General features: G+C 54.3%; 8 protein-coding genes across 8 annotated transcripts; 3 read left to right on the top strand and 5 right to left on the bottom strand.

Annotated features, from left to right (window-relative positions):
- Positions 1-275: 275 nt before the first annotated feature.
- NEUTE1DRAFT_101823 (uncharacterized protein) lies at positions 276-934 on the top strand (the record flags this gene model as incomplete). The annotated part of the gene is made up of 3 exons (XM_009853831.1): positions 276-349; positions 505-712; positions 920-934. 3 exons carry the CDS (start codon positions 276-278, stop codon positions 932-934), a joined length of 297 nt encoding a protein of 98 aa, XP_009852133.1.
- NEUTE1DRAFT_95280 (uncharacterized protein) lies at positions 913-2,143 on the top strand (the record flags this gene model as incomplete). The annotated part of the gene is made up of 1 exon (XM_009853830.1): positions 913-2,143. A coding segment is annotated over one exon (658 nt), but the record flags the coding sequence as incomplete, so codon positions are not given.
- A 4-nt stretch (positions 2,144-2,147) lies between these two features.
- NEUTE1DRAFT_95279 (uncharacterized protein) lies at positions 2,148-3,723 on the top strand (the record flags this gene model as incomplete). The annotated part of the gene is made up of 1 exon (XM_009853829.1): positions 2,148-3,723. One exon carries the CDS (start codon positions 2,534-2,536, stop codon positions 3,335-3,337), a length of 804 nt encoding a protein of 267 aa, XP_009852131.1.
- A 157-nt stretch (positions 3,724-3,880) lies between these two features.
- On the bottom strand, positions 3,881-6,612 carry NEUTE1DRAFT_147175 (uncharacterized protein; the record flags this gene model as incomplete). Its single annotated transcript, XM_009853828.1, has 4 exons — positions 3,881-4,813; positions 4,888-5,561; positions 5,629-5,844; positions 5,908-6,612. 4 exons carry the CDS (start codon positions 6,436-6,438, stop codon positions 4,087-4,089), a joined length of 2,148 nt encoding a protein of 715 aa, XP_009852130.1.
- A 1,340-nt stretch (positions 6,613-7,952) lies between these two features.
- On the bottom strand, positions 7,953-10,808 carry NEUTE1DRAFT_123051 (uncharacterized protein; the record flags this gene model as incomplete). Its single annotated transcript, XM_009853827.1, has 3 exons — positions 7,953-9,857; positions 9,902-10,288; positions 10,380-10,808. The coding sequence occupies 3 exons, from the start codon at positions 10,737-10,739 to the stop codon at positions 9,222-9,224; spliced, it is 1,383 nt and encodes a 460-aa protein (XP_009852129.1).
- A 1,052-nt stretch (positions 10,809-11,860) lies between these two features.
- Positions 11,861-13,000, bottom strand: NEUTE1DRAFT_117372 (uncharacterized protein; the record flags this gene model as incomplete). The annotated part of the gene is made up of 2 exons (XM_009853826.1): positions 11,861-12,310; positions 12,386-13,000. The coding sequence occupies 2 exons, from the start codon at positions 12,968-12,970 to the stop codon at positions 11,990-11,992; spliced, it is 906 nt and encodes a 301-aa protein (XP_009852128.1).
- Positions 13,001-17,753: 4,753 nt separating this feature from the next.
- On the bottom strand, positions 17,754-18,266 carry NEUTE1DRAFT_117371 (uncharacterized protein; the record flags this gene model as incomplete). Its single annotated transcript, XM_009853825.1, has 1 exon — positions 17,754-18,266. A coding segment is annotated over one exon (336 nt), but the record flags the coding sequence as incomplete, so codon positions are not given.
- A 200-nt stretch (positions 18,267-18,466) lies between these two features.
- Positions 18,467-21,388, bottom strand: NEUTE1DRAFT_123048 (uncharacterized protein; the record flags this gene model as incomplete). The annotated part of the gene is made up of 2 exons (XM_009853824.1): positions 18,467-18,863; positions 18,930-21,388. The coding sequence occupies 2 exons, from the start codon at positions 21,231-21,233 to the stop codon at positions 18,765-18,767; spliced, it is 2,403 nt and encodes an 800-aa protein (XP_009852126.1).
- Positions 21,389-21,712: the final 324 nt, after the last annotated feature.

Below are 21,712 nucleotides of genomic sequence, written 5' to 3'. Positions count from 1 at the left end.
GTTTCTATATAAATACACGGATACGGATATGTTAAAAAAGGCTCATCTCAGCCGCGTCCACAACCTGCCTTCCATCCTCCTTACTGACCACCGCTTTTCAGATATTCTGTTCGCTGCTCTGACGGTTGAAACCAAACGGTACATCTCGCGAACTGAGACTCGGCATCAGTCTTTGCTGCCGATCACTTGTCTCAGAGGCTCTTCACTTACAGCATCTAGAACCCGAATCGATCGTCCATCTTACGATCACCATCTAGTGGAGGATGTTGTCATCAATGACCATCAACCCACGCCGTGCACAGCTCCAGGTTTCCCTTGGCTTTCTTCCCAACCGATGCTGTTTTTACGTGTAGGCAATTTCCACGCGCTTCTCTGTTGCTTGGCCCCTCGAGGCCCCTAGGAATCTTATTCGGGAGGTGGGCATCCTGATCCCATTGGCCCGGTGCTTGTCTCGGGAAATCCGTTCCTGCGTCTGCCTCCTGCTGCTATCCCTGTCACGACAAGGATGCTATCCGCGCGTGTTACAGAAATTGGGACTCATGGATTTCGCGAAACTATCCTCCACAAGATGAACCCTCGTTCTCGTGGTGCCATTGGGGTACTCGCCATCATCACCTTCACCGCAATGGCTACCCTCAGTCCTTCGGTTTTCTGCTCGTTTGACAACAGCGGGGGGACTGCTCTGTATGGAAGAGCCCGCTCCGCTCCGTTCGTCAAGGATCTGTGGAGCCCCCCATCCAAGAGTCTCCCAGCTGTGCCTCGTTTACGTACAGGGCTTCCATCGTCAACAGGGGTTCTTTTCTCTTGGCTGGGTGGATGCGGCGTCAAAGATTTATCCTTTAAAGCCCCCGAGAAGTCTCGTGCTTGTCATCTCACCTCCCTCTTGCTCTCTTTTTTCCCTTAGCTTCCTTCTTTTTAGTGGTCTGTCTCTTAACAAGTCAAGCATCATTCCTTTTGCTTGTCTCCTCGTCTAGCCAGTCTAGCAGACTTCACTTGTCTTACTTCCCACCTTTACGTTCTCTGTTACGGGCAAAGTGTCTTTAACCTGCCAGTCTTGCGAAGTCGATCTTCGTTCTTTGAAAAGAAAACAACAACACCAACTACATTGCCTGGGCGCAATAACCACTCATTACAGCCAACTTCAGACCACGGCTTGAAAAAGAGGGAAAGAATCAACACCCAAAATCACACGTGATACGTACATACATCAGTCAACATGAAGACCTCCGCCGTTACCCTCGGCTTCTTTGCCGCCCTCACAACCGCCTACTCTCATCCTCGCCATATGCACTACCGCCGCTTCAACACCACTCTTCCCGCCGTCAGCTCTGTCGAAGCCGTAGTTAGCTCCTCCGAGGCTACTGCCGTTGCCTCTTCTTCGGCCGTCGATCTTTCCACCGGGCTTGGTGCTATCTCGACCGGTGTTCCTCTTTCAACTGGGGTCCCCCTTTCTACGGGAGTGCCTAGCTTCCTCGATGCCGTCAATGCTACGGCTACCGTCCCCGGAGCTCAGCCTCTCACCACCCTCACCGTCATCGCCACTTCGATCGAGACCATCACTTCGTGTGCTGCCTCCATCACCAACTGCCCTGCCAGGACTGAGGAACTTGCTGCGCTTCCCACCGAGGCTCTCGCCACTACGGTCGTCACCCGCACCGCTCATCTCACCACCACCGTCTGCCCCGTTGCTGATGCTTCGTCCATCTCCTCCAGCGTTCTTGCCGGGGCTTCGAGCACTGGTATCAATGCCTCCCTCCTGTCCTCTGTTGCTCCCACAACCGCCCCTGCCGCGGTTACTTCCGCTCCCATCTTCAGCAACTCTACCACTGTCCCGGCTGCTGCTGCGTCATCCGGTCTCACCACTCTTACCGTGATTGCTACCTCGGTTGAGACCATCACTTCGTGTGCTGCCTCCATTACCAACTGCCCCGCCAGGACCGAGGACTTGGCCAATCTCCCCACCGAGGCTCTTGCCACTACGGTCGTCACCCGCACCGCTCATCTCACCACCACCGTCTGCCCCGTTGCTGATGCTTCGTCCATCTCCTCCAGCGTTCTTGCCGGGGCTTCGAGCACTGGTATCAATGCCTCCCTCCTGTCCTCTGTTGCTCCCACAACCGCCCCTGCCGCGGTTACTTCCGCTCCCATCTTCAGCAACTCTACCACTGTCCCGGCTGCTGCTGCGTCATCCGGTCTCACCACTCTTACCGTGATTGCTACCTCGGTTGAGACCATCACTTCGTGTGCTGCCTCCATTACCAACTGCCCCGCCAGGACCGAGGACTTGGCCAATCTCCCCACCGAGGCTCTTGCCACCACCGTCGTCACCCGCACCGCTCATCTCACCACCACCGTCTGCCCTATAGCCGAGGCCTCCTCCATCTCCTCCAGCGTCTTCCACCAGGCCTCCAGCAGCGGCATCAAGGTTACCGCGACCGCCGTCGAGACTCTCACCACCCCCAAGGCCGTCACCATCACCCTCGGCGGCAACGGTAACGGTAACGGCAACACTCGCGTCATCACCACCACTGTCATGTCTACCATCGAGAACACCGTCGTCAAGACCATCACCATGACCAACGCCAACCCCCTTGTCGAATCCACTTCCGCCGCTAATGCCGTCGGTGGCGGCAACCCCGCTACTTCTGCTGCTGGTGCCGAGGTTGATACCACTTACACCATGACCACCACCACCATCGGCACCAAGACTGTTACTGTTGGCGTGGGCGCCACCGTCACCTCGGTCGCCACCCAGACTGCTTCTCCCGACACTGGCTCCGGCTCTGGCACTGGATCTGGTTCCGGCAACGGCAACAGCTCTGGCTCTGGCTCTGGCTCTGGCTCTGGCTCCGGTCTCGACTCCGGCGCCTGCCAATGCCCCGCCGCCGTCACCGTCACCGCTGCCGCTGCCGGTAGCGACTGCCCCACTGGCGCCGCCGCCATGACTGTCACTGTCCCCGCCTCCACTGTCACTCTCCCCGCCTCCACCGTCTACGTGACCATGACCGCTCCTTCCGCTGTCAACAACGAGGCCTCTGGCGCTACCTCCACCACCGCCGCCGCCGCCGCCGCCACTACTACTACCACTGCTGCTATTGGCAACAACGGCACTGACCTCTCTGGCTCCAACGGCTCCGGTGATGACGAGTCCTGCCCTCCCGATGAGGATACCACTGGCGAGGCTGAGGGTGAGGGTGAGGATGATTCTTGCCCCGATGAGGCCGAGACTTCCACCGCCTCCGCTGCTGCCTCTGCCACGCTGGCTCCTTTCCCGGCTGGCAACAGCACGCTTCCCGCGGCGCCTACTGGTACCGCGGTGTATCTTGACAAGATCTAAGTCAGGAGTTGGAGTTGTACATTAGATGTAGCTTGAGTGAGTTCAATGAGATTGAATTGCATGGATAGTTGATGATAGGATGATGGGATTGATGAGGGGTAGGATAAGGGGGGTTAGGGGGTTGATATCGAGTTGATTGGATATTATCGTTATATACTCCTTCTTGTTACCACGTTGTACTCGTATTATTTGTACGCATGTACGTTTCTTCTTCTTTCTTGCGATGTGGATCACACAAAAAAAAAGACTTTTGAACCATAAACGAATTTGGAGGGAGACAATTGTCAGCTTGTGCCATTGTTTTGGATATCGGATGAGGATGCTTGTTTGGGGTATCGTAGACTTACTTTCTTTTTCTCTGAATGAAGACACAACTTTTGTGGCATCAACTTACAACGTCTACGAACCGTGAGTAAATGATTTGTGGACCCACACGAGTTTTGGAAGGCATGAGCCGGACAGTGCCAACCAGGATAACTCGAGGATAACTCGATGACTTATATGCGGTTAAATCCCATGTCCGCATCCATGTCTCTTGAATCCAAACAAGTTGCTATCCAAAAAGCAAAAAAAAAAGGACAATGAAGCCATCCAGGATATACTGCAGTTTTTGCGGGATTCTCCGAGGGTCCAGTCAGACCCATCCTTCCTGCCCCTCGGTGATGAAACCATTACTCACCAACCTTCGATTCCACTTTCGTCTCATTTCATCTCACCATATACATGTAATCATCAAGCCATCCCACATGTTACTCAGCAGTCAACTCAGCAATCCTCCTCTCCAACTCAGGCACCTGCCTCAATAACACATCCAAATCCTCTTTCTCATCCTCCAGCTCCAGCCTCTTCTCCGCATCCAGCTTTGTGAATACATACTTCCCCTGTCCATCAAACTGCAAAATGTGGGTATGGTACTTCCACAAGCTACGACGATGCGACACCGTCATGAGCGTGATGCCCAGTGCCTTGGCATTGTCATACATAACCTTCTCCGTTTCAAGTGTCACGCTGCTCGTGCACTCGTCCAAGATGGCATAGCGGGGCTTATGGTAGAACAGCCTGGCCATGGCGACGCGCTGCTGGAGGCCGCCCGACAAAACATCGCGCCACTCGGCCTCGGCGTCCCACCCTTCCGGGTAGAGCTGGAGCAGGTGCTCGAGGTTGAGGACCTTGAGGATGGCGAGCAGGTCGGCATCGGTGACGCCCTTGGCGCGCATGGTGCGCAGGCCGTCCGGGTAGATGATTTGCTGGCGTAGGGATCCCCGAGAGAGGTAGGGACGCTGCGGGATGTAGAAGATGTCGGTAAAGGGCGGCTTGTGGACGGTGCCGCCGTAGACGGGCCAGAGACCGCCGAGGATGCGGAAGAGGGAGGACTTGCCGCAGCCGTTGGGGCCGACGACGAGGAGGTGATCACCTGCTCTGAGCTTGAAGGAGAGGGCTTTGACGAGGACGTCGCCGTTGGGGGAAATGATAGGGCTGTTTTTGTGTAGAAGGGTTAGCAACGCGATGCATGCAAACGACTTGGTAGGAAGGGGCCGGTTGGAACTTACACATCGATAAACTCGATATCCCTACTCTCCACCACTTTACCTCTGCCCTTGAGCACAGCTTCGTTATCCTCTGTACCCGAACTAGACACCAGCTTCTTCTCAAAGTGTCCGTTCTGAATGTCGTCCATGACCTCCAGCAGTGACGAGACGCGGGATGTGTAGCCCGCCAGCTCCATGATCTCCCTGTACGAGAACATGATACGGCCAAAGGCGTCCGAAGCCGACAGGAGCATTCTCCGGTTTGTCACAAACGTCTCGGTGCGATCACCCATGTTCATCTGGAGCTGGCCCGGTAGCTTGACGAAAACGGGAACGCTGCAGAGCATCAAGCCCAGTGCGCCCCAGAAGTACTTGATAACGAAATCTTCCATGAAACTGTGGTAGAAGCGCCGGCGCAAGATGTAGTTGACGTGCTTGATCAAGGTGAAATAGCCCTTGTCTAGCGTGTCCTTCTCGGCTTCGTGACCGGCGTATAGGGCGACTTCTTCACTGTGGTCTATCAGTCTGGAGTGCTGGAAGCGGAACTCGCCCTCTAGTCTCGCTTCTTCAGCAACATATTTGCCAAAGGGCGGTGTTAGCGCTCGCATGACGTTTGCGGAGAGCTGGACTAGAAGGGACATGAATACGACACCCTCTCCACCGACGCTCTTTGATAGCGAGAAGGTGTAGATTGTCTAGGTATTGTAGGTTAGCCAAGGGTTACCCATTGGTAGCAGCCACAGTCGGAGGGGGGTTGCGTACCATATCAAGGATCGGCTTAGCCAAATTGCTGTACAATTCTGCCAAACTATTGGAGAACTTGGCCACATCCACCGCAATGAGCTGATCGGGGTTCTTGATTCTGTCATCTAGCGCAGAGATACCGTAAAAGGTTAGCTGCGAAAGGTACTTGTCGTGGATATACTGCGTCAATCTCGTCCTATACTTTAACGACAATTCGGCTTGGTGGTATGAAAGCTGTGGCGTGGGTTTAGAGGATTAGCATATCGTCTCATGTTGCAAAAAACAGTGGGTCCTCACCATAGAATTTGTAAATGTGGCCGGCACCGCAATCAACATCCAATACACGATCCTCGTGATAAACTCCCTTCCGTTGCCCTTGACCAACGCCTTGACAATCGCACCATCCATAGCCGCCACCTTGAGCGAGATCAGCGTCCTCAGCACCAAGAAGAAACTATGGCTGATTAACAGCCTCGTCTCCTTGCTGCGCCAGCCGGGCACAACGATCTTGAGCAACCGCAACAGCGAGCGAAAGAAGTCGCGGTTCAGCTCCACTTTCTTCTTCTTGCCGCCCAAGGCATCGTCCGAGGTCGAGGCCGTGGTGCCCTGGCGCTCGGCGCGCTTGGCGGCGTCGCGAACGGAGGCGGCCTTTTGCTCGGCGATGGCGTGGCGCACGCGGTTGACGAGGGCGACAAACAAGGTGATGTAGACGGCGCGTGAGATGCGGGTGCGGTTGTCGAGGTACATGGACGTGAGCTGGGTGATGATGCCCTTGACGGTGCGGTCCCGAAACACAGGGAGGACGGGTTTGGAGAGTGAGGGCGCCATGATCGATGGTGGTGACTCTGCGGGTATCTTTGGCTTACTATAGCAGTGTTGTTGTCGTCCTTTGGGTGGTCATGGAATCGGAGGCCCTTCGATATGGTAGGTTGAGTGAGCTGTTGAGGCTTCGGTACTCGGAATCAGACAGGCGCCAACATGCGACAGGCCAGTGTCTCTCTCGTCGGTGGTTTTTTTGCAATACACTTGGGTAGTCAGGTGGTGTAAGCCGATGATCGCGATGCTTAAAGCGAATGATAGACAATGGTCGAGGTTGTGATGGCGCAACCTGTCGACATGGACATGGTAGAATAATCTCCAGAGTTTCGGATTGTCGTGAAAGTAGGAAGATGCGTCACGCACTTCTTTAGCTGGAATGGGCAGTCGTCGTTGGACCGTCGGATCGGCTCGAATTGCTTGGTGTACCACAAATATAATCAAGCGAGGAAAGGGAAGAACGGCCGAAGCATGTGATCGTTCCAGCGTCGAGCATGTCAGTGAACGGAACGCTGTCAATCCTGGGAGCCCACCGTTAGAGCTCCAGTGGGGTTCCACTTATTCCGGGGTAAATTTACCCAGCCAGGCCAGCCCTTCTCCGACTGTGGGGTTAATCTGGGGAGAGACCTTGGCTCATCCATGACAAATTATGTGAGACCATGGTTGGGCTTCGGCCCACCGAAGACTTGTTCAGCCATCTTGTCTCCAGTTTTTTATGCCAGCATCCATCGTCTTGTCTTCAGGAGAGTCTTAGGGGGCCAACATAAACAAAGTCCCCCCTCCCCAAGTAAACAACAACACCATGCCTCACTTCCCTCCAACACCCCTCCTCCTCCTCCTCATCATATCCCTTCTCTCTCTGGTTCTCGCCAATGTAGAGAAGACCATCTTTCTCGGCCCCTCCTCTTCCCCCTCGGAAAAGGAAACTGTCATAAAAGATGACCAGGCAGCACAGCGATGGCTAGACACCAAACTCCACCACATCCACACTCTCACACCCACCCCGAATGATCGGTCTTCACTCCGGACCCGGTTAAACCGTGTCTTCCCATCCGCCGACCACCCTCGCGGGGAAGATGCATGGTTTCTTTTGGAGGGGTTGACGGACAGGCAGAGGTATGAAGTGAGAGTTTGTTGGGCTGCTACGGTATGTCATATTATTATGTCCGCTTCAGTGGGTAACCTATCACTAACACATGTTCATAACAAAACAAAAAAAGCAACCAACAAACTTTTACATGGAAACTTACACCCCCAAAGAAGTCATCACTACCCCTCACCTCGCAGGATCCTTGATGGGATACTTGCCAGCCGTCTCACCACAGTCACAGCACTCTGGTGGATTATCATCATCGCACTCCTCCTCCTCCTCCTCCTCCTCCTCCTCCTCCTCCTCCTCCTCCTCCTCGGCCGGGGCTCTCCTCCTCCACATATCCGCCGCAGCAGATTACTTCACCTCCAATGCCAGTCTCATGCTTCACCCACCGCCGGTGGACGTGGACATCATTCTTGACCCGTTCCTGTTCAACGTGCTTCCTCGGTCGTTGGTGCCGACGATTGGTTGGATCATTATCGTTGCTGTGGCTGGATGGGTAGTCTCGAAGAGAGTGGTTTCCTTTCTGGTTGGAGACATCGTGTCGAGCGGGATGGAAGCTGAGGAGGTGGGTGAGGGTGTGGAGGAGAGTAAGAAGGAGAGATAAGACTGAATGAAGAGAGATAGACAGGCGAAGAGGGCTATCTGAAGGTGGTAGTAAAAGGGAAAAAACGGATAATGGACGTGATATCCTTGAGAATCGCTTTTGCTCGTTGTGAATGGTATATTTGTTACAGGAAAGCCATACGTATGCGAGACAGGAACGAGATTGCTGCCGTTCCCATCGCACCTTTCAGTTTCGCCAGCCGTCTGTCTATGTCTCCTTCCTAAGTATTCGGCGCAAGCCCTCGCTTGTGCCCAAATGGCTGCAGATGAAACATAATCCTGTGTAGACGTTCACACATACAAGCAAACCCTCCCTTCTCGCCTTCACCAAGGTTTGTACATGTACGCTGTAATCCCCAATATCAATACCATATTTTGAAGAGCAAGACTCAAAAAGAAGATCATATACCCCATCGCCGCATAGACGCCACAAACATACACAACTACGCAGTGGTGCTTAACCAAACTGCCGACGCCAATCAGCATACATCTTCAATATCACTACTTCCTTGATTCCTCCAGTCACTTGGCTCCACAACACGTTCCATCCTCCGATATATGCGACCCAGGAGTACGACTGAAGGGAAGGATTACGTTTCCGTGCTAGTGTACGCTCTCATTGCTTCGTCATAGAGGGATTCCCCACTGCCTTACTGTGCCGTGGCTTTTTTTTGGTACCACCCAGAGTAGCTGGCCTCTGTGTACTGATTACGGCTCCAGGCCCAGATGTTCGACAACTTCAAGATACCTAGCTCATCCTGTTACGTCTTCGCATCCCTCTCCCAAAACGATAACCTGGTCGTTAAAAGCTTTTTTACCCGATTATGTCCTTTGAACCGACCATGTCCGGCCTCACCCCTGTAAGTCCTTGGTATCTTCGCCAGGTTGTTCATTCCTCTATACGTCGACCACTTTTGGCGTTGCGCGTAACCTGAAATCAGAGTAGCCGTCCTTGAAGCTCGTTATCATACCGCGAATTCGACGCTGCTGGCGGCATTCCCATTCCACCTCTCAACGTGACGCCGGTGAACTGGTGCTGACGGCTACCGGCAACTTTCACGGTCAAACGCAGTCCATCATCATGAGGCTGGCCTCCCTAATACCGATACTGTCCCTGCGGCGGCACGCCGTACTGAGGCTGTTGGCCATACTGACCACTAGGCGGCTGGCCATAGGTAGTAGGCGGCGGTGGGTACTGCTGTTGTTGCCCCTGGTGTCCGCCATACGGAGGCTGCTGCTGGCCATAGGGAACTCCCTGCGGCGGTTGTCCGTACGAGGGGGCCTGCTGATAGTAGCCGCCTGCTTGTGGCTGACCATACGGGGCACCCTGATACCCATGTTGCTGCTGCGGGGGCTGTCCGTACTGCCCTTGCTGTCCATATTGTCCCGGTGGTCCTTCGGCCGGGGGAGGAGCATACTGGGGCTGCTGGCCAGTCGGAGGTGAGGTGTAGGAGGAGGTGCTACCGTAAGGAGGCTGCTGACCGTGCTGGTTTTGGCCGTAGGGGGCATGTTGGCCGGCCGCGCCGTAGGAAGGGGTACTGCTGCCGCTGTGCGATTGGTGTGACTGGTGCGATTGGGACGTGGGCCCGGCCGTGTGGTAGGTGGAGGATGAGCCACCTCCCGACGTGGCTTGCTGATATGTCGCGGGAGGTGTCTGGCCGCTGTAGGAACCGCTTTGTCCCGAGTTGGAGTAGCCGAAGCCGGAGCTCTGACCAGGAGTTCTCTGATTAGCCTTTGCTTCTTGAAGTTACGGTGGGGTTCAGTTATTCAACTTACAGAGCTGGGCTTGTTTCCGAACAGATTGCCGATGCCGCCCATGACGCCAGCGAGACCACCGCCGTGGCTGCCCGAAGAGCTATGCGAAGATGACTGGTTGCCGTGGTAATTGTGTTGCTGCGAGGATGAGGACGAGGACGAAGGCTTGGGCTTGTTGCTCCCACCGGGAGAGAACATGCCCGAGACAAGCTGGGACGCAATCTTTCCACCAAGGCCTCCTCCGCCGCTGCTGCTGTTTCCGTGTCCGCTAGAGCCGTGGCCTCCACCGCCCGTGACGCCCTGAAGCAGGGAGCCAACCAGGCCACCTGCACCGCCACCGCTGCTGCTTCCGTGGGACTGCTTACCTCCGCCGGCGAGGTTGCTAATGAGAGTGTTTCCAATAAAAGACTAACATAGAAGGTGGAAGTGTTAGTCACGCCTACTTCACCAACGTTCAGGACAGAAGAGACAAAGAGGGGGGGGGGGGGGAAGAACATACACCCAAACTTCTATCCTGATCAGGGCCTCCAATTCCCCTCGTGCCATCCTCTCGTGGAGCAACCGGCTCTACTCTTCCATCGGGGTACTTGGCGCTCTGGCTGCCGTCTGGGTAAGTGATGATCTCGGGTTTCCTATCGGCGTCGCTACCGGGCACGCCGTACGGATGTTCATGAGCGGCTCCGGGGGTGGCGCCAACGGGAGCTGGATCTGTGGGAGTCTCCCATTGCGAAACGCCGGTGGAGAGCTGGACGTAGTAGTACTTCTTGGAGGCGTTATCCCATTGCGCGATCCAGCCGGCCGGGAGCGGCGGGGGCGCAAAGGTTGGGCCGTCGTTGCCGGGAGACGCAGGGCCTGCCATCGAGTTGACTTGTGTATGGGATGTTGACTGTCGGTTAAGGTTTGTTGAGCGGGCCTTTTTTTCTTCTTCTTTTTCTATTTTGTTTGGGGGTGTGTGTGGAAAAGAGATTCGAATTAAAGTTGCGAGGTGTTCAATGAGGAGATGTCGAGTTTCCAATTCCAACCGAGAGCGCCTTGGTCAGTTCGCGCCCGAGTCGTCTTCCGGTCGACAAAGCGTATCCGGTCGCGTTCGTATTGGATTGGGCGAAGAAGGAGCTAGACAGGAAGAGTTTGGCCGGAGGATAAGAATGACTGGTGGCTGAAATGGCGCGCGATGGCCTCGGACGATTGGACTGGAGTGGACGTGGACGTAATGGTCAGTCAGTTGAGTGCTGTCAGCCGAGCAACGACGGAGCGAGTGCGTGAGTGTGAAACGATCGGCCAAACTGTGTGATGGTCGGCCCGGTAGAGGTACCTCTAGTAGTACCTCCCTTCTCCTTGTTAAGTTCAACACGCAATGGTGCCTTGGTGGCTCCTTACCTGAACGGTTAAAGTTTCCACGTCAAAAAGGCTCAAGAAATCGAAAAAGGACGAGAATCAAGGTATCAAAAGGACAAAGGCTTCTTAGGAGTAACGTTGTGAGACTGTGTAGCCTGATTGCTGCTGGTGTGAAAACAGCCGATCTCGAGAATTATAGAGGGGCATCAAGCAAACTAGTGACCCAGGGTCCTGTTAATCATGACCCAAACCTGCCTCTCTTACGCAACCACACCAAGGCCTAGAGGTACACTGCCCACAAGGCCAATATGGAGCCCAGCTGATCAAGGATCAATTCCATCATTTTTCAAGGTTACCTACGCAATCTATTCTAGACGAGAGGTGGTAGGTATGCAGTCCCGCGCACACACACGACATCGTCTCAGCCACTGTTCCCTTGTCAAGCAGTTCCTTGGTGGGTGGGTGCCGTCCACATCGGGCACCTCTGGGTGAGGCAGCCCACACTGGACTGCGCTAGGTAACAAATCTGGCCAGTGCACGATTACTGAATGAGTGTACCCGACGACAACCCTCAGGTCCCTCTTGGCCCTCCTCTCCAGCTTCCACTCTACCCAAGCCGGGCACTTTGGTGATGACTCTTTCGATGTCTCAAACAACTTGAACCTTGACTGCTAAATTGGCTATTGCAATTTGATAATCATGTACCAAAACCAACGCTTCCCCTTCAAATGCGCCTGGCATCGCTATCCCAAACCCCCCTTCCCCGGCCATCCTTCATGTCCGCAAAGCCCTCAAGGTCTCCTTGATTTCCGTCCCAGTGTCTTCTCCTGCATTGGTAGTCATCCGGATCTCGGTACCGTTACCGTTACCGTTACCGTTACTATCCCCATTGCTGCTTCCCTCAGCAGACGAACCCTCTTCCTCGATTCGCTCCTCCTTCTTGATGGCCTCCTCCACCTCCCTCACCCTCTGCTGAAGTTCTTTGGCGTTACTGCCGCCGCTACCATTGACGTTGCCTTGGTCCCTGGTCAGTCCCTTACGGATGGCCAGGACACTGTCGACAATGACGGCGTCGATGCCCTCCTTGACTTGTTTCTATGAGTAAAGAAGAAAGTTGGTTAGCCTGCTTCAAATGACAAAAGGAATTTGAATGCATCAAGAAAAACCCACCTGCACCAAGCTTGGATCATTATTCTGCGACCCATAACTGACACAAACCAATCCGCTCTGCTTCACCACCCTCACCAACCGCGGACTGTTAATCAGCGGCTCGGCGTTGCTCACAATACCCAGCAGATTCCACCTGCTCGCGAACCGGATGGCCTCCTGCAGACTGCTCGCCCTGACATCGCCGACAGGACACGTGCCCGCATCCGTCAAAAACAAAATCGGAATGTTGGGCTGCTTGAAGCTCAGACACAAGCAGATATCCGGGTTGAAGCTCGAAAAGATTATGTGCCGCTGCCCCGCCATGTCGTACACTTTCTGGAGGACCGTGTCGCAGAACGAGTTGAGCTCAACCGCGTACGTGTCCATCTCGTGCTCCTCCGTCTCGTGCAGCATCGGGTACTTCATCTCGACGTTGAAGCCCACGCTCTCGGGCAGCTTGCGGAACAGATCCTCGAGCGTTGCAAAGGGTGCTTGAATAAAATTGCCGCGCGAGTTGCCCTTGTAGCCCTTTTCCTTGAAGTCGCGCGTGTGTTTCATGCGCTCTTCCATCAGGTCTTTACCATCTCCGGGGAAGTCCATGGACATGGAGCGCTGCCGTGGGCCGGGGCTGTTGCTGCGGAACTTCTTCAGCTGCCTATGCTGGGCTTGTTGGCTAGGTTGGCCGTGGTGGCCATGATGACCGTGGTGGTGATGGTGATGGTGGTGGGTGCCCGAGCGGGACGAGTCTGGGTTGATGTGGAGGAACTGTTCGAGAGTGAGAGTGTGCACGGGTGCGTCGAAACCCGTCTCGCTGACGAGGAAGTCGTGGTAGATGACAGGGACGTGGTCCTTGGTGAGTTGCACGTCGAACTCGACGTATTGAGCGCCGAGGTTAGCGGCGGCAATGAACGATGGGATCGTGTTCTCGCCTAGCTGGAGGGACTTGTTGGCGACAACGTTCTTGCCGAGGCCGCGGTGGCCAATAACCATGGTAGAGTCCAGCTTCTTCCAGTACGTCTGCTGAGAGGTTACTTCCATCTTTGGGTGAGAGAAAGGAGTGATGACCAGGAAATTGAAATTGACTGTGCCGATGACTTCAAAGTTGCTGCCCATAATCGGCACCGAGATGTCGCCTTGCAAATTCATCCTCTTGGTGCCGACGGTGGGGCGGACACTCGAAAGGAGAGCAACACCTCGACCAACCTTGTTCTTCTCGTTACCCGAGTATGTCGGCACAATATCGAAGAAGAGTCTGACCTTGGCGGCGTCCCTGGTGGTGAAGAGGATAGGCTCGGTAGAGATGTTCTCGTGAACAGGCAGGTCGATCATAGTCGGGTCGCCCTTCGCGCCTTGGGCGGAGACGACAACCGACAGAGCCGTATCCAACTGTGTAGTGTGCGCTTCGGCAAGAGGCACCTTGTCCAGCTTGATTGCCTCAATTCCCTTGCGCATATCCATTGAACCCAGACTGACCAGCACGAGGCTCTCATCCTTGAGGTACCTGTGACCAAAGGTCTTGACGGGTTCAGCGGGACGCGACGTTGCGTTGGACCGTCTATCTCCCAGGGATGCAGACAGCGTATTGTTGTCGGTCTCGGGGTACGGTGTGGTCGTCGATGACTTTTCATCGTCGCCGTCGGAGCTGCTGCCCCCCTCATCCTCAGGGGCTTGACTGTGAGCAGACAGGAGTCGTGCAATATCGAGATGGCCTCTCAGCGCCGCATGCTCCTTTGCCGTCCAGCCAGACGAATCCAACTTGTCCACATCCGCACCAGCATCCACGAGCAGCTGAGCGACACCCAGATGCCCATCAACCGCCGCAATGTGCAGCGGGGTCCACGCAAAGTTCTTCTCAGCCAATTCCAGGTTGGCCTTTTGCTGCTCAGTACCCTTGAGCAACACCCTGGCGCACTCATCGTGGCCAAATCTGGCAGCAACGTGCAAGGCTGTCTCGCCGCTGTTGTCCTGCCAGTTGATGTCCACTCCTGCATTGACCAGCAACTCGACGATGTCCTTGGAGTTGGCCTTGGTCGCGAGAGCCAGCACCGCGCTCGACTTGGAGATGGCACGCCTCATTTCGGCTTGGTGGTCATTAACCCCCTTCCAGTTCTCTCCTTGAAGCAGCGCTTTGGTGGTTAGCGGGTGGCCGCCTATAACGCTCAAGTGCAGCGGCGCGTTTCCATCCTTGTCCTGCCATTCGGGGGCGTCGATGCCATTCTCGACGTTGAACTGTCCCCAGTCCTGCATCTTGCGCATGATGATCTGGCAGACGACGACGAAGCCGAACTGCGCCGCATAGTGGAGCGGTATACGGCCAAATCCGTCTTTGGCAACCAGAGCCACTCTTTGGTCTGGCCTCAGGTTTTCTAGTAGGTATTTGAGCAGCTGGATTGCTTCATCATCATGGCCGAGGAGTTTTGACTCCTTTAAGGTCGTCCCGCGCGGTGCTGACAAGGGAGAAGTGGCTGGGGTGAGGTAGGGCTGGGCGTAGTGAACCCCGGTGCGCGGGAAGGGGTACGATTCAGCTTCTGGCTCACTACTGAGGAGCGAGGCCGTTTTTGTGCGACCGATGTGAATGACAAGTCTGTGGATGCAGTTGCGTTCGTTGATGTCGTCGGGCTCGTCCAGCGAGTTGGCTTGCTTGAGGAGGAACACGATACAGTCTCTCGAACGGGAGGAAATGGACCGCTGGAGTAGGTTAAGCAGCAAGGGCTGTTGTAATGGTGATGAGCCCTCTGAGCCCGCTAGGTTTCCCTCCTTGAGACCTTGCTCCAAAGCCGCGACTTCGTCTTTACGAATGGCTTGATCCAACTTGTCGAAAAGCGCACTGGGTATGTTAAGCATAGCCTTTGCAGAAGCACGACCCAGCGAGAGTGTCGATCTCTCGGATTTGGTCTCATCAATGTTTTGTGCATCTCCCAGCTTTGACAGCCACTTGTTGATCTCGGTCAACAGGAGGCTAATGGCGGTATCCTTGGCGAAGGGCAACAGATCGACCTTTGTGGAAATGTAGTTGTGCTGGGTGCTTTTTGTGTTGGGGACCTTCTTGTCCAGCTTCTTTGTGATTTTGACAAAGCCACGACGGTTGATTTCGCCGAACCATTGCAGCTTCCGGAACTGACTTCGCAGCTCGAGAAGGGCTCCCATCAGCTCCTCAACCTCGTCATCGTCGAGGTTGGAGACAATCTCGGGAGTCTTGCCATAGCGATCCTGCAGCACCTTCAGTCGCCGGTAGGCCTCGGCATACTTTTTGTTGTAGAAGGAGTCAACATCTTCAAGGTTTCGATCCAAGGCGAAGAAGAACTCGGCCAAATCTACCGGCTCCCCACTCTTGGCCGCTCCTTGGGCGGCCTTGATCAGCTTCTTTAGGCCTTTGTAGTTGATGTAAAAGGCTGCCCACTCTGGGACCTGGTTACGTGGGAGACTGTCGAACGGTTAGCTTGTGAGGCAGAGAAGACCAGGCTTAGGCTTGTATACTTTCTGCCAAACTTCATAGTAGGCTGTGTGACTGTGATTTTCAGTCAATGATCTGAGTGCGAGTACTACAGGATCGCAATGCGATGCGAATCCGTTAGGCTGCTCTGTATGTTGGCGGCAAGATGGGCAGAGGAAGTGCAGACCGTGTCTGGCAACTAAGGGAGTGTGGCGGCCCTATTATAGTATCCGGCACTGGATGGTTCGTTGACGGTCAAGGGTTCGGACACCAGGTTCGAAGAATCGGCAAACAGTTGATGAATTGAAGAGTAGAGAAAGGACAGAAGACAGGTTCCTGTGTGGCATGTATACCAGCTAAGTATTGATCTAGAACATTGGTGCCAGGCTACCTAGGTATGCAGCAAGTGTGGACAAGCCGTCGCCATTGACGAAGTGGAGATGAGAGTGAGTTGGAAAAAGGGGACCATCAGGGATCCATAGCTTCCACTTGTGATGTGTGTACCTAGTTCCCTATAGGTAGGTTTCTGGCGGTTGCGTGGCCCGGGACTCGGCCCTAACTGGAACTGAAGCGGGAACGAAAATGCGGGCCATACGAGCGTCGGGCAATGGATCATCACTACCTACCCTATTGTTGCAGTGGTGATCCCATCAAGGGAACTCTCGCGGCAACTTGGAAGGGAATTGTGCATTCCCACTGAAAGTGCCCGCGCCCCTATCAGCCAGTCAGAACCCGCTGTGGCGTCTGCTGCAGCATCCCCCACCCTTCAGTGGACAATTTTGACAGCTCCAACGACACCGGTTGGCGGGGCACCATCTTGACTTGCCTCGCTTGCCTCGAGCTTGCTTTGTTGATCCTCTCTTGTTGACACCCAAGCTGGTCTTTTTGTCGTTCGACATGTGAAGTGTGAACAACGTGTCTCCGAGAGCGAGTCTACTCTCAGTACCTCCATTCAAAGCTTCAGGTCATCGGAGACTGGGGCGGGCAAGTGGAAGTCGATAGGATGCATCATCTGATCGGAGCCTCCAAGTCTAGAGGTACTACACTAGCGAGACTAGGTAGGTAGGTACAGTAGTGTATACAATGATGACAGAGATGAAGCTGTGTCGGACTTGGGAAGGAGCAAGCTGAGTTACACCGGTGCACTCACACTACCTTACACCGGTAGACGCCTTCACATTCTTTTTCCCGCGACGAATCGGCCTCGAACTGCAACCTCATTCTTCACACATATCATTCACCGCTCTCGTCCTACCTATCATGGTATCACAGGCTGGATCCAGACCCAGGATCCAGGGGACCTCGTGACCTCGTGCTTTTTCCATGGAGGACCCTTCAAACATTAGTCAGGAACCACAACGCCTACCTACTTGTATTGAGCTGCTAAAAAAAAATGTAAAATAAAAAAGTAAAAAATTTGGGATGGGAAGGAGACAAAGGTCATATGACACCTTTTTATCTATCCATCTCTTCAAAGATAAACGTAGCACCAGAGTAACCGAGCTATGCTAACGACTGTATGTAACAAAGTGTGAGGGGGTTATAGGAATATCCACTATAACTCGTCAAATTCCCTCTGTCATCTTCAACTTCAGCACCTATGTACCACACCACCCTCCTTTCATAAAAGTAGATAACAAAGCTACCTGTGGTGACTGTGAGGTTGGCCTTCTGTTCCATGGCCTGAACCTTTTTTTCTTATTTTCCTTTCTTTAAGAGCTATTCCTAACTTTCGCCACCACCAACCCCCTCCTCCACACCCTCCCGTCCTTAACCCTAGGTCTGTTCAGAACCCCGTCCAATGAACTGCTCCCCCCCAGTAACCGGCTCCGGCCTCGTCCCAAAAACAATCTTGTACCTTATAATATCCAACACCTCCAACTCCTCTTTCTGTTCTTCTTCCTCCTCCTCCCCGTTCACCCCCTCCCGCTGCCGTACCCTCCTCCTCACAACCCCCACCGCCTTCCCCAGCCCCTTCACCTCCCCATGCAACCGCTGATGCTCGCCAATGTACATATACACCCTCTTCATCCACTTCTTGTCGTTGGGATCAAAGGTGAGGGAGTTGGGCTGGTAATCGGGGAAATCGATCCTCCCTACAGGGATTGGAGTGATTTGTTCTGTAGAGGATGGGTCAAAGTCGCGGATGTTGAGAGTTCCTTGGAGTTCGAGGAGGGCGAGGCCCGTGGGGGTTTGGATAAGGGTTGGGAGTGGGTTGGTTGCGGGTGTTGATGAGCTTGAGGAAGGCGATGGTTGGAGAGGACGAGGGTGGAGAGAAATTTGCGATGACATATTTGTTGGCAGTAATTGTGTGATGTGAGTTTTTGTTGTTGATGATGGTGGGTGATGTCGTTGATTGTTGATTATGATTCCCGCCTGATTGTGATTTCCCTTCAGCTGGTCGATTTGATGGCGAGGGCTCGTTAAACCGACGCAAGTGAAAATCTTAGCAGGCTGGCCGTCGAGTGGTTGAGCTTTCCTTCATATGACCACCGTCTGGAGTTTGGGGGAAATGATCACGGTGATTGTTGCGAGTTTGTCAAAGGCGCTGGTGAGATGTTGTTTGCATGGAATTGCCGTCCAGTTCAGAACTTCAGTCCATTTACATTTTCCAGAGCAACAATGGTCCGTGCGCACATCAAGAGAGAGAGAGAGAGAGAGAGAGAGAGAGAGAGAGAAAGAGAGGGACATGCCCCCTTTCCATAGCCATCAACATGTTACCGATTCAAGTGCCCTTGCATACTAATCTTGATGCTTCCAATCATGCCAAACTGTATGTATGCCTACCTCAACACAATCCCCGTCGAGACATTCTTCTACTCAACCATCGGCCACACGCCAGATCCCCAAATCATGCAGTCATAACCAAGTTTGTTTTCCGTATCCAATCTTTTGTTATCCCTTCGTTCATCAAGCATGAATTTCTTTTCTAGTCTCACGTCAACCGACCAAGCTCTACAAACACCACTATCTCAGGTCGATGTGACTCGCCGATGCGTTGCTGCTTTGGATGAACAGAGCTTCAACCGCAGCTCTAGCCTGAGCTCTAGCCAAGAAGTCGCGATACTAAAGCCACATAAGTCAGCAATTACTCTGTACCCTGACTGCTCAAAAGACATCTGGAAGACTTACCGCAAAGCTAAAGTTCAGAATCAGCGCTACCATCAGTGCAACACTGATCACCAATGGGCCAAAGAAGTTGTCAAAGTCCTTGCCGCTCCGTTCAATGATCATCTTCCTCCTCGAGTGCAACAAGAAATACCCCCAGCCACCGGCAAACGCCGCAATGATGATGAACCCAACCGCAATCCACTCCGCCACCGTGCCCCTGCCCGCGGCTGTGTACAAGCTGATGGCCAAGCCGCCGAGCAGCACGCAAATGTGCTGCCACTTGAGGAACGTCCGCTCGTTGGCCAGCCAGACCTTGGGCTCGATCTGCAAGGGGCCTGAGTTCTTGAGCCACTCGGTAGGCTCCTCGACGCCGGGCGGCAGGGTCACGGAGCCACGGCGGCCGCCTTCGCCCTGGGCCCGCTTGAGACGCATGGCTTTGGAGTACTTGGAGAGAGAGAAGCCAGGGAAGACGGAGGAGAGGGTCATGGTGCCGTACTCGCTACGGCCTCCTTGTTGCTGGCCGCCATCCTGTTGCTGGCTGCTGCTGCTTTCGTTGAGTTCACCGGCCGGAGTAACAGCGGTAGGGGTCCTGTCTGTCGCCCCGGAGGCGGGGGTTTGCGCTTTGGCGCCGCTGCTCTCGGCCGCCACCCGCTCGGCGAGGTATGACTTGGCCACTGGAGAGCTCCGAGATGGCTTGAACGAGTTGCCTAGTTTGGTTCCGAGGAAACTGCCGACTACTTGCTCGTTCTGTGCACGGTGGGCTCGTTTCACCTCCTCCTCCTCGAAGGCCACTTGGGGATCCTTGCGGATATCGGTGTCCAGATCGGGCAGCCAGAAGGGCAACCTGTTGACGTAGTCCTCGAAAAGAGAGGCGACGCCTTGCATGAACTTGGAAAAGCGAGGGCAAGGGTGGACCAAATGCGAGGCCATCAGGTCCGTGACCCAGACAGGTCGCTTGCGGTTCTGGTCTTCCTTCAGCTTGATTTCCAACACTGCATAGGGAAACAGCGACACCTCGCTCTGGTTGATGTTTTTGAAGGGATAGGTCATGTTGCTGTCGTCGATATCGGTACGGTGCCAGTTGTTTGGATCACGGCACGGCCTATCGCGGTCGAGGGTATCCTCGCGAATGAAGGCAATGTCGGTGTCAATAGACAGGCGAATGCGATCATCTCCGGGATTCTGGAAGGCCGTTCGGACGTAGTTTGCGCGAACGACGGGCTCGAGTTTGTTGCTGCGAATGTAATCCTGAATCGCCTCGGCAGTGGAACGAAACTCTTCCACGTCTGCGGTGCTCTGGCCCTGTCGTTCCATCTTCTGGATCGACTTCTCCATCTTGTACTCGCCATCCAAAAAGGGCTTGATGTACTTCTCCTTAATGGGGAACTTGCGCTCCTCGCTAGTGCCGTTGTCGTGTATGATCTTTTGCTCAAACACGATCTCTGGATTCTGGCTCAATTGACCATACCAACGCAAGCGGAGCGATGACGCCTCGGCTTCACGTTCCACCTTCTGGTAGTACAGCTGGAAGTTGGCATTGTCAAAGTACAAGGATGTGATGGTCGGGTCCTCGTCTCCATCCCATTCCTTGGACGACTGGTGGCTGTAAACAAGGGCAGGGAGCCGACGAAGGATATACGTCTTCACCTCGAGCAGGTTGTCGGGGTGTACCCAGAACTTGTAGGCCGTATACTTCTCGCCGTTGTGTGTCTCGGGCTGACTTATGGGATCGAGATGGTACGGCTCTACGGAACCATTCTCTTCGAGATGTTGGCGGATGGCGAAGTACAAGAGCGACAGCTTGTTGAGCAGAGGCGTGTACCCTTGCTCCGAGTTGAAGGGCCGCTTGGACAGGCTGACCTGCATGATGGGACGGATCTTGTACCGATCGCCACGCTTCCGGTCATGCTTCTTGACGATCTTGAGGAAGCCCGTGTAGTTCAGATTGCTGTACTTTCGAAGTTCCTTGACTTCGTTTGTAATGGCATCCAGCTCGGCCTCGAGTTCTTTGAGTCGTTGGGCGAGGGCTTCGTCGGTCGGTTTGTCCTTGTTTTCGGAATCGGCCGGTGGCAGATCTCTGAGCTTGTCGAAGGCGGCATCTACTCGCTGACGCAGCTCCTGCATCTTCTCCTCCTGGAACTGGGCGACCTTTTCGAGCTGGACATTGAAAATCTCGTCGCAGAAGCGGACCTCATCCTCCTCGGTCCATGGTTCGTCATCGTCAGGTCTATCCTCTCGGAGGAGGCTCTTGAGCTTATCATATTCAATGTACTTGTCCCGCCATGGCTCGTACATGGACTGCTTGAGCGTCTTGCCGAAACGCATGGTCGCAGTGATGTTGTCGTGTTGCTACCTACTGCTGCTGCTGGTGCTGCTGCTAATTGAGGCTTGTGTGGAAGACGCTGTTGAGAAAATGTGATGCGATGATGCTGTTGCGAGAATTGATTGCGGGAAATCGAGACTTTCAAGCTCCCTCGCTGGAAGGCGACGGAAGAATTCAGTTGGGCAAACAAAAAACCAAGATGCGATCACACGATTGAGCAGAGAAGGTCATTGCGCTAACGATTGCAGTGTTGTTCGTGGCCCGTACCGTGGAGACGCCAGACCTTCGTGGAAACATCCCCACATCACTTCGTCACTGTCGCAGGGATTGCGTCGGAGCGCGTTCGAGGCCTGCTCCAGTCAAACCCACCAATGCTGACAGGGGTGTCCAGGCCTGCAATTGGCCAATCATGGCTACACGTGCCCCCATCGCCGTCCGCAGATTCTCAACAACCTACATACGTACTCCCCGCCAAGACAGG

This window comes from Neurospora tetrasperma (assembly GCF_000213175.1).
Source record: "Neurospora tetrasperma FGSC 2508 unplaced genomic scaffold NEUTE1scaffold_4, whole genome shotgun sequence".
Lineage (NCBI taxonomy): Eukaryota > Fungi > Ascomycota > Sordariomycetes > Sordariales > Sordariaceae > Neurospora > Neurospora tetrasperma.
The sequence above is the reverse complement of the archived record's forward strand: the minus strand, read 5'-3'. Positions and strand labels throughout refer to the sequence as shown.